Source organism: Bubalus bubalis, chromosome 6 (genome assembly GCF_019923935.1).
Source record: "Bubalus bubalis isolate 160015118507 breed Murrah chromosome 6, NDDB_SH_1, whole genome shotgun sequence".
Lineage (NCBI taxonomy): Eukaryota > Metazoa > Chordata > Mammalia > Artiodactyla > Bovidae > Bubalus > Bubalus bubalis.
The window spans coordinates 108,637,718-108,652,014 of record NC_059162.1 but is presented as its reverse complement, the minus strand read 5'-3'; the positions used below and the strand labels follow the sequence as shown (position 1 = coordinate 108,652,014).

At 51.4% G+C, this 14,297-nt stretch overlaps 1 protein-coding gene across 1 annotated transcript in view; it reads right to left on the bottom strand.

The window, feature by feature from the left end:
• GRIK3 (glutamate ionotropic receptor kainate type subunit 3) overlaps positions 1-14,297 on the bottom strand; it is a 255,576-nt gene that overhangs the window by 74,118 nt on the left and 167,161 nt on the right. The window contains exons 3-5 of the mRNA XM_006077572.4: positions 12,893-13,150; positions 4,701-4,882; positions 2,292-2,345 (exon numbers count right to left, since the gene is read on the bottom strand). Coding sequence (XP_006077634.1) covers positions 2,292-2,345; positions 4,701-4,882; positions 12,893-13,150 — 494 coding nt within the window. The remainder of the gene's footprint in view (positions 1-2,291; positions 2,346-4,700; positions 4,883-12,892; positions 13,151-14,297) is intronic.

Below are 14,297 nucleotides of genomic sequence, written 5' to 3'. Positions count from 1 at the left end.
TGGTGGAACAGCAACTCTCATCCTTATCTGTGCCTCTGAGGCCTGCTCTCCCATCACTGTGCTGGACAGTAATGCGAAGCAGGGATGGGCATGGTCTGTAGAGGGGGCCATGGCTACCTCAGGAGGTCTGCCTGCTCCTCCCTCGTATTTTCTTACGGGGACTCCAAGGCTCTGTTACAGCAACTCAGAGTGGCAAAGACTCAGGGAGGTGAGCCAGCAGGATGGAAGTGTGGGAAGAATGTGTTGAGCTAGCACAGGGCTAGGGAGGACCTCTATGGGTGCAGAGGTCTCAGCACCCAAGGAGCGCAGTCGGGGAATGCTAGGGCTGCCACACCTGGAGAGAGAGCCTGGGATCCCTGGAATGTGCCCACCTTCCCAGACTTGCTCCTTTTCCCTGCTTCTAGCTTCAGATGGAATGTTGGGGATCTGATGGCTTTATCCCCAGCCTCCGATGACTTTCCCAGGAGAGAAGCCAGCTTGGGTGAATAGAATTCCAAAAGGGAATTGGGAAAGAAGATGCCTGGTCTCAGTCACCAGCTTCCAGAATCCCTTTCTCCCACCATGGCTCCTGGCAGGTCCCCAGATCTGAGCACTGGATCAGGAGAGGGAGCAAGGTGACTCAGACATGAGTACAGGGTATAGTGGCTGGGGGTGCAGAGAGGCATTGGTGCGCTGGGAAATGCTTAATAACCAGCTGTCAGGGGATGGTAGGAAAGTGTCTTTTATTTGTAGCATCTGCCAACTTCTGTAGTATGAATACTCCTGCCATGGCTAATTTCAAGCTACCTGAGTGATGTCATTGAATATGGAGTTGGGAAGAGATGAACACAATTGGTGCTGGCAATCAACTAGTACATAAAGGAGCATGGCTCAGATGGTAAAGAATCTGCCTGCAATGCAGGAGACCCCTGAGTCAGAAAGATCCCCTAGAGAAGGGAATGGCTACCCACTCCAGTATTCTTGCCTGGAATATCCCATGGATGGAGGAACATGGCGGGTTACAGTCCATGAGGTCGCAAAGAGTCAGACACGACTGAGCAACTGACACTTTGACTCAACCAGAATGAACCTCGAAGAGCTAACCTGTCTTTGACCTTTGCTTATGCTGTAACTTCTCTGTGGAATATCATTCCTTTCTCTCCTTAGTGAATTCCCTCTGACCTTTCAAGGCCCAGTTCAAGCATTTTTTTTTCCTATAAAGGCAGTCTGAAATTCCCCACCTTCCACCAGCCCTGTGGCATCTGATGCCTCCTTCTACTGTGCCCCACGGCAATCTGTCCAGGCGTGTAACAGCACAAGTCTGCTGAATGAGTTAGACGTACAGATGCAGATTGGACAGGATGGGAGTTCCTTGAGGGCAGGCCTCAGGATCAGGCATCCTGAGACACCTAGCCGAGCACAGGCCCTGGGTAAGGAATGTTAGCCAGGTGCTGGATGAATGAATGAACACAGCTAGAGGCCTGCAGGACTGCAGCAGCAAGTCTGATGTAGGTTTCAGGAGATGGTTGCATCACCAGGATGGTTAAAGATGCTGTCACCTGCCCCAGACCTGGGCTGGGCAGAAGAGTCCACCTGGGGCCCAGTGACATCTGAGGGCATCTGGCTCCAAGACAGGGTGGCTGGGAGTTGGTGCCCGTTTGGCACAGGGATCTCTTTATTCTGCTGATCTCAGACCACAGCTAATTATCCTAATGGGTTTAAATGGTCCTAAATGTTCTCACGGTTTGGACAAGACCCATCTGGAGCCTGCAGGTGGGCTGGCCTGGCTGACGGTGAGTGGTCAGACTTAGGCGTGGATGCTGCAGGAATCCAAAGTGGCGGCTTCTACTGTTGCATGAGGCCTGAGACCTGTGTGGAGGTGCGTGGGCCAGGGGCCAGGGGTCATTGTCCTAATAACAGCGCTTCACACGAGCCAGACACTGCCCTCAGTGCATCAGTGCGTGAACCCACTCAGTTCCCACAGCAGTCCTAGGAGGCAGGAGCCACGACTGTGCCCATTTTGCAGAGGAAGAACTGACTTCTGCAAGGTCTCTCTGCCAGCAGGCAGAGGGGCTTGTGTTCACACCGGCAGGTTCTAGAGTCCCTACCCTTACTCACAACATGATGCCCCTTCTCAAAGTGGGTGGGCCACAGAGACAAATTGTGCCCTTGTCTGGGGTTACGCCTACAGCCTTAGGAAGCAAGTCCAGTCTGAATCTCCTGTAGCAACTGTCCTCCCCCCACCCCCCGAGGCTGACCTTGTTCTGAGGGAGCCCCACCCTGACCCATGCCAGGACCCGAAGGTACGTTACCAGTGTGGTGAAGATGAAGTGGTAGTACTCGGTCATCATGCCCATGGCCATGGCCTGTGGGAGAGCAAAGCGTTAGTGCCCTGCAGGGAACATCCAAGAAGCCCCTCCTTCTCTCTACCCCAGTGGGGGGCCAGGATGAGGATGGGGGCATCACAGGCTGGCTGGTGGTGGGTTGGGGGAGGCTGGATGCTCAGAGTGGGATGTCCTGTGAGACCTTGTGACCATGACAGTGGCCGGCTGGCAGACAGCAGAGGACTTCACACCAGAGTGTGCGGCAAAATCACAGGGGACATGTTAAACTGCAGAATCTTGGGCCGCACTCTCCAAAGATGCCAAATTCTGCAGGCCCAGGTGGGGGCCAGGTGTCTGAGTTTTTAGGAAGCATCTCCAGGTCTGTGCACTCGGAGAAATGCTGATGGAATCCACCGAACACTGGCTTCTCTAGTCCCCTGACTCCACTCAGCTGAATCCACTGTCCTAGCTCTGGAAAGATGTCTGTGGGAGCCCGAGCCCCGCCAACCCAGCCAGACCTAAAGAGCAGGGTCTATCCTTGGTCTGAGGCTCCCCAATGGGAAGCAGTGAGATATCCCTGCTTCCTGGGTGCTGGCTGACCACACAGCAGGCCACGTGGCTGTGTGAATTATTATCACCCACCATCGTGAAGTCTACATTTTATATTATGTATTTTATTAGAAGCCTATAATCTATAATACTAATGACCATAATGCATTTTCTACAGAGTTCTTCAGAATGTGGGCCCACATAGTGCTCAGGGGGAAATGTCACGAGGTCAAGTATACTTTGAAAACGCCTCTCATCTCTTCCCGGTCTTGGAGGGGATTCACAGCCCGCATCCGCAGGTGAAAGGCTGGAGCAGTCCTCGGTCAGCAGTCACGCTCATCTTGGTTTAGTTCAGTGTCAGGCTGAACACAGAATCTCCACTTTCAGTTCTAGGGGTTTCCAACTCAGCAGACCAGGGAGTCAATTCTGACTTTCTGGCTGGGTGACGTCAGGCCTAGGACTTTCCCCTGGAGCCTCAGTTTCCCTGCTGGTAAATCAAGCAGGATAATCGCCCCACTTCCCAGGGGTGTGTGTACACTGCACAGAGTCACTCCTCAGTGAACATGAGCAGTGGTGGTCTTTATTACTTGGTTCCACGTGCCTGAAAAAGGAGAGAGCGCTGGGCGCCATGGGCCAGAGAACGAGGACTAAGGGACTTCCGGGAGCTTTGAGTCTCCCACTTTGAGTTTAAAGCTGTGCCACATCCAGTGCTGACTGTGCCCTGGGCACAAGGATGAACTCCTTCCTTCACTCGTCTCACCAAATCCTCCAGAACCAGATAAAGGAGCGATCGTTTACTCCATCTATAGAGCAGGGGATGACCCCGGGGCCACTCGCTCTCAGGTACACCATGCCCCAGGGCAGGAACAGGATTCATGCCCTCAACCGAGTTTTTAGCTGCTGTGTGAAGGTGCCTGGTGGGAGGCTTCCTTGGGGAAGACACAGGCTGCTATCCGTCTTGGCACCCCTTGTAGGATTGGGTGGGGGGCGTCAGGCCTTGAATAGATTTCTGGCCCCAGCTCGGCACCTCTCCCTCGGCTTCCCTGCGTCCCCTCCCTGCCACCTGCCTCTCTCGGGGTCATGTATCAAGGCCCCACAGAATGCCTCCTCCAATCACCAGGGACGCTTTCTGAGACCATATAATTGCCTTTTACACAAAGCACTGGCTCGAATCAGAGTGGTTTTGGTTTCAGCTGTGACACCCCCAGAGGGGGCTGTGAGCAATTTCATTGTTGATTTCTTGGGTGGCTGGCAGAGCTTGGTCTGGTTCCCAGCACGCCATGCTGGGCTCGTCAGGGAATGGAGGCGCGGCCAGGACTGCAAGCCACTCTCCTCCCCCACCATCACTGCAGAGCTGAGCAGATGGGATGCGGAGCCTCGATAAACCTCCCAGTGATCGGAGAGTAACACTGAGTGCCACAGGCTGCAGGGAATTAGTGGTTGGAAGAGGCAGTCTGGAGGCTGTGATACCCCCAGGTCTCTGTGCTTCCTCAAGTGTTCTATGCCTCCTCAGTAGCCCCTGCCTCCCACTTGCATCAGGGTGATGTGGAAACTATCATTTACTCAGCACCCTCTGTGCTCCAGGCCTGGCTGGGCAGCTGATCCATTGTCTCATCCCATCCCCACAGCAAGTCGGAGTGTCAAGACCACTGTGCCCATTTTGCTGCTGGTGAAACTGAGGCTCATAGGGGTAAAGTGACCACCCAAGGTCACACAGCCAGAAAGAGGCAGACTAGGGATTGAACTCTGATCTGGCTGACGTCAGGGCTGTGTTTGGGAAATGAGGGTGGCTGGGAGAAATGGCAGGCAGATCCCAGCCTTCCCTCCCGTTGGCCGGCGCCCACACACCTGCTTGAGGATCTGGGCAGCCATGGTGTGGCTGCAGTCGAAGATAATGCGGAATTCCCGGCCTCGCTTCATCTCCTTGAGCAGCGGGCGCGAGTCGTCAGAATCAAGGGGGAGCTGGCGGATCTTGAGGCGGATGTTGTACCTCGACGGGGCCATGATGAGCTCCTGCAGTCGGATGAGCCCTGAGAGGTCCCGGGGCACAAAAGACACACGTGAGCGCATGGACACACAGCTGCAGACACCACAGACTTGGGTCGTCACAGGTCTACAACCACACATAGACACCGATGTGTGGCCCCCAGAGATTTGTGCATGGACACAGCCACATGTGTGCAGACACAGGCCCTGGCACACTGGGGCACAGACCCGTGCACCCAGCTGTGCAGGCCCGCATATGCACACACACGTGTGCACACACAAACACATGCTTACACATACACATGCATGTTGACACAGACAGGACATATGCTTGGGTTGATAGACATGCCTACACATGTAAAGGTGTGCGCACACACAGATAACGTGTACACACCTGTAGATTCAAAAGCAGGCACAGACAGCTAGCAAACCCCCACTGACTCCACCCCCCTGCTCCTCTCTCGTCCAGTGGGTGTAGAGGCTTATGGAGCCTGAATTAGAGGCCACCCCCTCCTCCTTCCCCGCCCCCTACAACACTGTAAAGCACGGGACATAATCTCCTGAAACAGCCTCAGCAACCGGCTGCCAGAATGCGGCAAAAGTGGCAGCTCAGCCTCAGCTGTACCAACTGCTGGACCAGGTAAGGCCAGAGGGTATTCGTGCTGAGTCACCGCCCCCACCCCCAGCCCCAAGAGCAGGCTCCTCTGTAAACATTTCCCATTCTTCCAGGCTCAACGCAACCGCCTCCTCCACGAAGCCTACCCCTACTGCTCTGCCTGGAGAAGATCTCTCTACCCAACTCCCATCCTGCCCCTCCCCCCCACCAACTTGGGGGCCTCGTCCCTCAGTGCTCGCCTCCTCAGACCTCATCTCACTTTCCTTGTCCTGTCACAAGCTCTTCAACATCAGGGGGGCTAGGTCTCCACACTCCCACAGCACAGGGCCTGGCCCTTTGGTTGTACTCAGCACCAATTTCCATAATTGGACTGGCTACTGTTTTTCCTCTCTCTACACTGAAAAATCCATCCTCCACCTTGGCATTTTGCAAAACCACTTAATCTGGGGACTTCCAGGGAAAACTGAATGTCACTTCCTGGAGACAAATGGCTTGCTTAGGCCTAATTAAGTTCATTTCCGTCTGTTTCGAGGTCCCTTCTTGCTGACTCCTCTGTGCTTAGCCTGGAAACAAGCCTGCTTGCTGGTCTCTACAGCCACGCCCACCTCAAGGAGACCTGTGGCAGTATCCGGCCAGGGTCCCAGGCAGGCCGGCCCCTCCCACCTGCTGGGCTCACTGCCCATACGCAGGGCTTGGTGTCTGCATCCTGGCTGCCCTGTCCACTCAGCCATGCTCCATTTCCCTGCTAACAGCACTCTGGTTTTCCTTCGGGGAACAACTCCTCCCTCATGCTCAGTCCACGTGACTCAGAAGGGATCTGTTCCCACTCTAGGGACACAGAATCTGTCCCACCACCCCACCCCAGTCAATCAGCACACACATTGCTTGAGGCATAGGTACAAGACGGATGTGAGATGCCAGTTGGTCTTATCAGATGACTCCTAGGAGTTGTGCCAGGGCAACTGGTAAGAGATAACTCTCTTTAAATTTAACTTCAAATTGGGGTGGGGGGAGTGAGTCTGGGGGTCACCACTTAGAACCTGAGAAGGATTCCAACAGGGCAGAAGTCAGGACACAGAAAGAAATTAAGCCCTATAGATGTGTGTGTGTGTGCTAAGTCGCTTCGGTCGGGTCCAACTCCGTGCGACCCTATGGACTGTAGCCTGCCAGGCTCCTCTGTCCGTGGGATTCTCTAGGCAAGTAGTGGGTTGCCATTCCCGTCTCCAGGGGGTCTTCCCAACCCAGGGATTGAACCCACATCTCTTATGTTTCCTGCATTGGGAGGAGGGTTCTTTACCAATAGTGCCACTTGGGAGGCCTAAGCCCTAAAGATACTTGTTTGCAACTCTAAAGCTAAAATCATTCCTGAACTTTCCAGTAAAGGAAATCAACAGAATCCACCCCTCAACCCCATCCCCTGCTTTTTTTTTTTTTTTTTTAGCTTAAGCTAGTTTGCGATGGATTAAAGTTCACGATCAGCAGTCTCAGTGTTCCTATCTGGACAGAGTCCTCATACACAGACAGCCCACACTGCCAGCCTTCCAACAAAGAGTCTGGGCTTCCAAAGCCACTTCTGGCACACACACCTGGGTCTGATGAGCCCCTTACTCCCATTCCTGAAGGCTGGACATCAGGAAAGCAAGCTGATTGGTATCCTTCATTACACTCTGCTGGGGTGTGTGTTAGTCACTCACTCGTGTCCGACTCTGTGATTGTAGACTGCCAGGCTCCTCTGTCTGTGGAATTCTCCAGGCAAGAATACTGGAGTGGGTAGCCATTTCCTTCTTCAGGGGATCTTCCCAACCCAGGGATCAAACCTGGGTTTCTTGCTTTGCAGGCAGATTCTTTACCACCTGAACTACCAGGGAGTTATCTCTGCTGGGGAGGACAGAGATATTTCTCTGGGACCTAAGCCTCCCAAAGAGCTTCCAAACAAGCTTTGCCATGACTGTGGGCATCAGGAACCCCTGGCCCCCTGGATAGTCTCAGATCCAGGTGTGTGGCTGGGAGAGGGCTCTGGAGTCCTGGAGGGATCTGGACCAAACAGGGGCCCCAGTACCTCCTAATACCAGACTTGATGGGGGCAGGAAGGGGATATCAGGTAATCTTAGCAGAGGAGGGAAGGGCCACAAGCTCCCCCCAAACACACACCTCCATCCTTACCCTCCCTCCTCAACGAATCCCGGAAGTCCTTGGTTTGGCTGAATGCTGCTGCTCACACCTGTTACCCTGCAAGGCTCTGAGCGCACACTTTGCTCCTACTGGCTCAGTTTTCAGGCACAGCATCAGTAGGCACGTGGGCTTTGGGGACCCAGGACATGAGGACAGGGACAGTGTGGATGCTGGAGGACAGCCATCAGAGCCTTCTCGTCAGCCAAGTTCATCGCCCCGTGTAATACACAGTGACCCACATTCTCTCACAGCAAGTGTCAGAACTCCTTCCCGTCAGCGTATTCCCGAAGGAGACCAGAGGCTCATCCTAGCCCATCCCAGCAGAGGACTAGGTTCTTCGTTTGCCTGAGATGAGCTCTCCTTCCTGGCTGCTTCCCTAATCAATCTCTCTCAAAATATCTGCAGTGAATCATGGTTGTTGAAGTCATGGTTTTCACTTACAAAGCACTTGTGCATTCATTACCCTATTTAACCATCTCCCTGTCCTAGAAGACATACAGAGTAGTTGCTTTGGTTCCAATATTCAGATAAAGAAACTGAGGCCCATAAAGGTTAAGTGATCCTCCCGAGATTCTGCAGAATGTTAGCAATGGGATCCAAATTCAAGACCCAATCTTTTGGGCTCTTAGGCTGGGCTTTTTTTTTTTTTTTTACCCCAGCTTTTTCTAGACCCCTTCCTTTCATTCTTGATATAAATTTGGCTTGTGCACAGATTAGGTTTGCATGGCAAAACTCAAAGGGCAAACACCGTTGGTCCCTGGAATAATCATTCTTGATATTCTGTAACTGATGACTTGGCATCCTGAAATCACAGGCCAAGCTAATGACCAAAGTTGTTTGTATCCGTAGTACCTGTGTTTTCCTGGGCACACCAAAATCATGTTATAAACTCTTCAGTCACAAACTCCCAAATCTGGGTTTTGCTTCCTACCCCATATGGGATGTTGGCACCTAACAAATTCCACCTAGTAGTAATAGGGGCAATCTTATAGCTGTTCAGTCACTCAGTCATGTCTGACTCTTTTGCGACCCCATGGACTGTAGCCCACCAGGCTCCTCTGTCCACAGGATTTTCCATGCAAGAATACTGGAGTGTGCTGCCATTTCCTTCTCCATGGGATCTTCCTGGACCAGGGATCAAACCCATATCTCCTGCATTGGCAGGAGAATTCTTTATCACCTGAGCCACCAGGGAATAAGTAATAAAGGCTCTAAAGTAATAAAGGCTCTTGCCTGTGTCTTCCCCTTGCTCCTACCTCCTGACCAGCCTTGCATGTGGCCCTAGGTGCCATGATGTGCCCCCTTCAGCTTTTAGGGAACTGTAAGTAACAACCCATCTTTTCATGCCATTGGCCTCTCTGTGTCATCAATTAGTCATATCTACTCCTTAGATCCCAGGTGCATTTTAAAGCGGTTCTACCTGTAGTGGGCTGCAGTGATGACTCCAGTTTTCACCCCTCCCTACACCCTGTCCTTTGCTGCGTGACTTTGCAGCGCCCGCTAGCTGCGGCAGGTGACTTGCTCCACCCACGACGCTGGGCTCAACTGTGTGAACTGTTTTGGCCAATGGGGTATCAGCAGGCATGACGAAATCAAATGCTTGAAATGGAATTGTACACTGGTTTTGTTCTTTTCACCTCTGCCATCGTCATGACCACATGCACGGGTTAGCCTGCTGGAGGATGAGAGCCCAGCTACCCCATCATCTCAGCCAAGGCTGGCCTATTTCAGCCAACACTCAGCCGACCCCCGGGCAGGTGAGCAATCCAGCTGAGACCAGAATAACTGCCTGGCCAATCTCATTCAGTCACTGACTCTACAGACTTGTGAGCTAAACAAATGCTTATTATTTCAAGCCACATTGTTTTGGGGTGGTTTGCTATACAGAATTATTATCGAAATAGATGTCCCCTCTTCTAGCATATTAAGAGAACCATTGATTTTGGTGGCTGTGTGCCAGCCCTAAGAAATGACTCATGGTAGGCCAAATCACGGAGAAGGCAATGGCACGCCACTCCAGTACTCTTGCTTGGAAAATCCCATGGATGGAGGAGCCTGGTGGGCTGCAGTCCATGGGGTCGCTGAGAGTCAGACATGACTGAGCGACTTCACTTCCACTTTTCACTTTCATGCATTGGAGAAGGAAATGGCAACCCACTCCAGTGTTCTTGCCTGGAGAATCCCAGGGACGGAGGAGCCTGGTAGGCTGCCGTCCATGGGGTCACACAGAGTCGGACATGACTGAAGTGACTTAGCAGCAGCAGCAGCAGCGGGCAAAATCAATCAGTAGGAGTCCCATTCGTATCTGAATGGGATGTTTAGGGTGGTGGACACAGACTCAATGAACTGTATAGGGTGGTATGCTGGAAGGTTCTGAGACAGATTTTCCTCCCTGAACAGGCACAAATCACATTTAAAAAAATCCCTTTGTCTTCTACCTCTTTCCTTCCCACTTCCTGGGGTATCATCATGTGCGGATCTGATATTTGGAGCTGGAGCATCCTTATTGTGACCATGAGGGGGGAAGTTAAGGGAACTGCAGTGTGATACTGACCCAGAATCCTGACTCTGATGAACTGCTAAACTTATCCTGGAAAGGCCCATCTCTAGACTTCTTGTCAGTGAGATAACTAAGTGGCTACTGCTCCAGTCAGTTTGAGTTGGGCTGTCTGTTACTTACAGCCAAAATACCCTAATGGAAACAACCCCCAAAGCAAACACGGTCAAAGCCTGCTATTAAGTGCTTCCCACTTCATGGGCTTGATGACCCGCAAGCTGTCCCCTTGAAATATCCTGATTCTGGGAGCACACTTCCTACTAATACTATTTTTCATCAAAGCCATATTATTGTTTGACTGAATCCAACACTGAATACCTAGTACTGACTTCTTAACTAAACCAGCGCCATTACTGACTACCCTACGTTTTAAAATGTTTGCTGAATTGAATTAAATATCAAAATTGAATTAAATGATAAGTACTGAAGGGAAAAGTGTGTTGGGCATTGGGAAAGGTGAAGAAATGAAGATGCTACCCCATCTTCTTTTAAGAAGTTAATCATATTGTAGGGGAGTGAGTGCCCACCCAGAAGCCACTGGTCATCAGAGGCAAGTGTACAGTCAGAACTAGATATCCACAGGGAGAGGAGGTTCCAGATCTCAGCATCTGCCGGGACCAGTCTCACCAGGACCACCTTGATGCCACAGGATCTTCCTCTGCAAAGCCTCTCTCTCTACCTGCATCCAGCCTATGGAGGCCCCATTCCTGCTAGGCAGCAGTTTATGTGAGTGTCTACTGTGGCCACTCCATGCCCATGACACTCCTACATAATTTCAATATGATCTGTTCATATCTACTTCTCTCCCATGCTGGCCCCAAGTTCTCTTCCAAGCAACCCTGTTGTGCCTGCCTGGACCAAAATGGCCACCTCTGTCCCAGTCTTCTTGCTCCATGTTCTCCCTCTAACTCTCTGCACATTGCTGTCAGTTCAGTTCAGTCACTCAGTCATGTCCAACCCTTTGCAACCCCATGGACTGTAGCACGCCAGGCTTCCCTGTCTATCAGGAACTCCTGGAGCTTGCTCAAACTCGTGTCCATTGAGTCAGTGATGCCATCCAACCACCTTATCCTCTGTCGTCCCCTTCTCCTCCTGCCTTAAATCTTTCCCAACATCAAGCTCTTTTCCAATGAGTCAGTTCTTCGCATCAGGTGGCCAAATTGCCTAGCTGTTAGTGCCACCCTCTAAAACTCTGCTTTTATTATTCTATGTCTTTGTTCAACAACACTCAATGATCCTCAGCCACTTACAAGATAAAGTCTGAACTCTGAAGCTAGACTGCAGAGACCTTGCCCACAGCCTGACACACACAGTGTATCTGACCTTTTCCTCCCACCTACCATACTGGGACCCCTTGCTGTTCCTCCCTCATATAATGCCTCATGACTCCTCTTCCTGTCCACCCATCCTTAAGGCCAGGCTCATGTCGCTGTTCCTCTGGTGTCAGGCCACACTAGCCAAGGTCATGGAGCCTCCTCTCCGCAAGTGCTTCTAGCTCTGACTGTATGAACATGTCACTTGGTTCTTAGCTCTGATGGCCTGGAAAAGACCAGTGAGCTCTGGGTGGGCACTCACTCCCCTTCAGTATGATTAACTTCTCAAAAGAAGATGGGATAACTTCATCTTTATTTCTTCTTCCTTACCAGGGCCCAACATGCCGTTTCCTGCCATATTTAATTATAGTTTATTTCCATTTTATTTTCAGCTCAATTCAACTCAACAAATATTTAAACAGTATTCATTGTACCAGGTGCTGCGGTAAACGCCGGAGGCACAGAAGGTTCATGGTCTGGAGGCAGAAACAGGCTTCAAGACAGACAATCATTCATAGTGGTGCGTGAAGACAGACAAAAATACAGGGCTGCGGCAATGCAGGCCGAGACTTGGAGCTGGGCAGCAGTGCCTCTCGATGGCTGGGGGCAGTGAGCAGGGGTCGGGGGGATCTCTGCCATCCAGGATCTACCGTTTGGCACTTCGGATAGAGCAGGAACTCAAGAGATGCTTGTTGAATCCCAGTTAATGAAACAACTTCTGAGCATCTCTTCTGAGGGAATCTCTCCCCATACCCTGACTCCCCATTAGGAGGTAATCAAGAGCTGACATCGAATCACAGGGAGCTGAGAGCTGGAGGGCTCTCTCCAAACTGGCTGCTATAGTTCTTGACTTGTCACATGGCAGAGCAGGGCCAGATGGGTTAAGTGATTTGCCAAGGTCACTCTCTAAGAGCCAGGGCTAAGAAACGTCTTGGGACTTGAGTCTTTGGAAAGAATGAGGCAGAGAGGAAATTGCTCTGTGCTGCTCAGCTATTAAGTGCAGGGTCAGCCCACATCATGCTCTGTTTGGTTTGAATCCAGAGTCTGTGCTCACAGCCCCATAGCACAGAGCTGGATGTGTGCGCTCTGGTGAGAATGTGTGAATGTGAGGGTGTAGGCAGGTGTGGGCATGGCCATGCAGGTGTGAGTGCAGATTGGAGCATGCTGCCAGGGTTGGGGTGGGAGCCATTCAGGGCAGGTGTGAAGCAGCTTGGGTGAGTGTGGTTGGTGCACACGGGGTTGTGGGTGAGTGCAGGGCAAGCATCAGTGTGACTGGATGAGACTTGGGTGTAAGTGTGGACAGGGCGGCTGAGCTGAACAAGCAGCCAAGAACCCGATCGCGGGGCTCTGCCACCCTCACCTCCTGCTCTTGGTGCAGCCAGGCGTGGCTACTCACCCGTGCTGTCGTCATAGACCACAGTGGCCGACCGCCACTTGAGGTACTGCACCAGGTCGAGGATGGCGTGGCTGAGAGAGGCGTAGTCCGGGTACAGGTTCACGTAGAAGGTGTCTTTGTTGTCCAGTGGGTGGTGCTTCCAGCGCAGCTGGATGTGGGGCACCTCCAGCGCGTTGCAGATGGATTGGACGGCATTGGTGCAGGAGCCCTGGGACGGCCCGAAGATGGCCACCACGCCCAGCGCCAGCTGGTCACAGGCTGCAGCAGGAGGAGGGAGGGAGGACAGTACAGGGGTCAGTGCTGTCTCGCCAGGCAGCCGGGCACTGTGAGCACGAGCGGCTGTGACCCTACTGACCCCTCTGAGGCTGCATCACTGATGAGCTCTCTGAATCTCAGTTTCTGCATCTCAGCACTGGGGTTGTAATAATCCTGGCCTTAGAGAATCATAGGCAAGTTGGATGAGATAATGAGTGTACACCGTTGAGGGGAATGTCAGTTGGTGTAGCCACTGTGGAAAACAATATGGAGGTTCCTTAAAAGGCTAGAAGTAGAGTCACCAAAGGACCCTGCAATCCCACTCCTGGGCATGCATCTGGAGAGAACTCTAATTCAAAAAGATATATGTACCCCATTGTTCATCACAGCACTGTTTACAACAAGACATGGAAACAAGCTAAAAGTCTATCAACAGAGGAATGGATAAAGAACACGTGGCATACAGAGGCACATGCATGCATGCACGTGCGCACGCACACACACACACACACTGGAATATTACTCAGCCGTAAATAATGAAATAATGCCACTTGTGGAGATTATGCCAATTGCAAATAATGCCAATTGCCAGAGATTATCATACTAACTGAAGTAAGTCAGACAGAGAAAGACAAATATCATGATACCACTTATATATGAAATCTGAAAAAAAAAAGATACAAATAAACTTATTTACAAAACAGAAATAGACTCACAGACACAGAAAACACATTTATGATTACTAAAGGGGAAAGAGGCATAGGGATGAACTAGGAGTTTGGGATTAACAGATATACTCTGCCATATGTAAAACAGATAATCAAAAAGGACCTATTGTACAGCACAGGGAACTATACTCAATATTATATGTGTGTGTGTATATGTGTGTGTGTATGTGTGCGTGTGTGTGTGTGTGTGTGTGTGTGTGTAGTTCAGTCACTTTGCTGTGCACCTGAAACTAACACAAGATTGTAAACCCCACTGTAATACTTCAGTTAAAAAAAAAGACAGCACAGCACTCATGAAACAGAAATGATGATCGCTGTATCAACAGTGCTTAACACAGTATCTGGTGCTTAACTGACAACTGCTGAGTGAATGGAGGCTGAATCCCTGTCTTCAAACAGCTACTCATCCTGGGGGAGGCCCA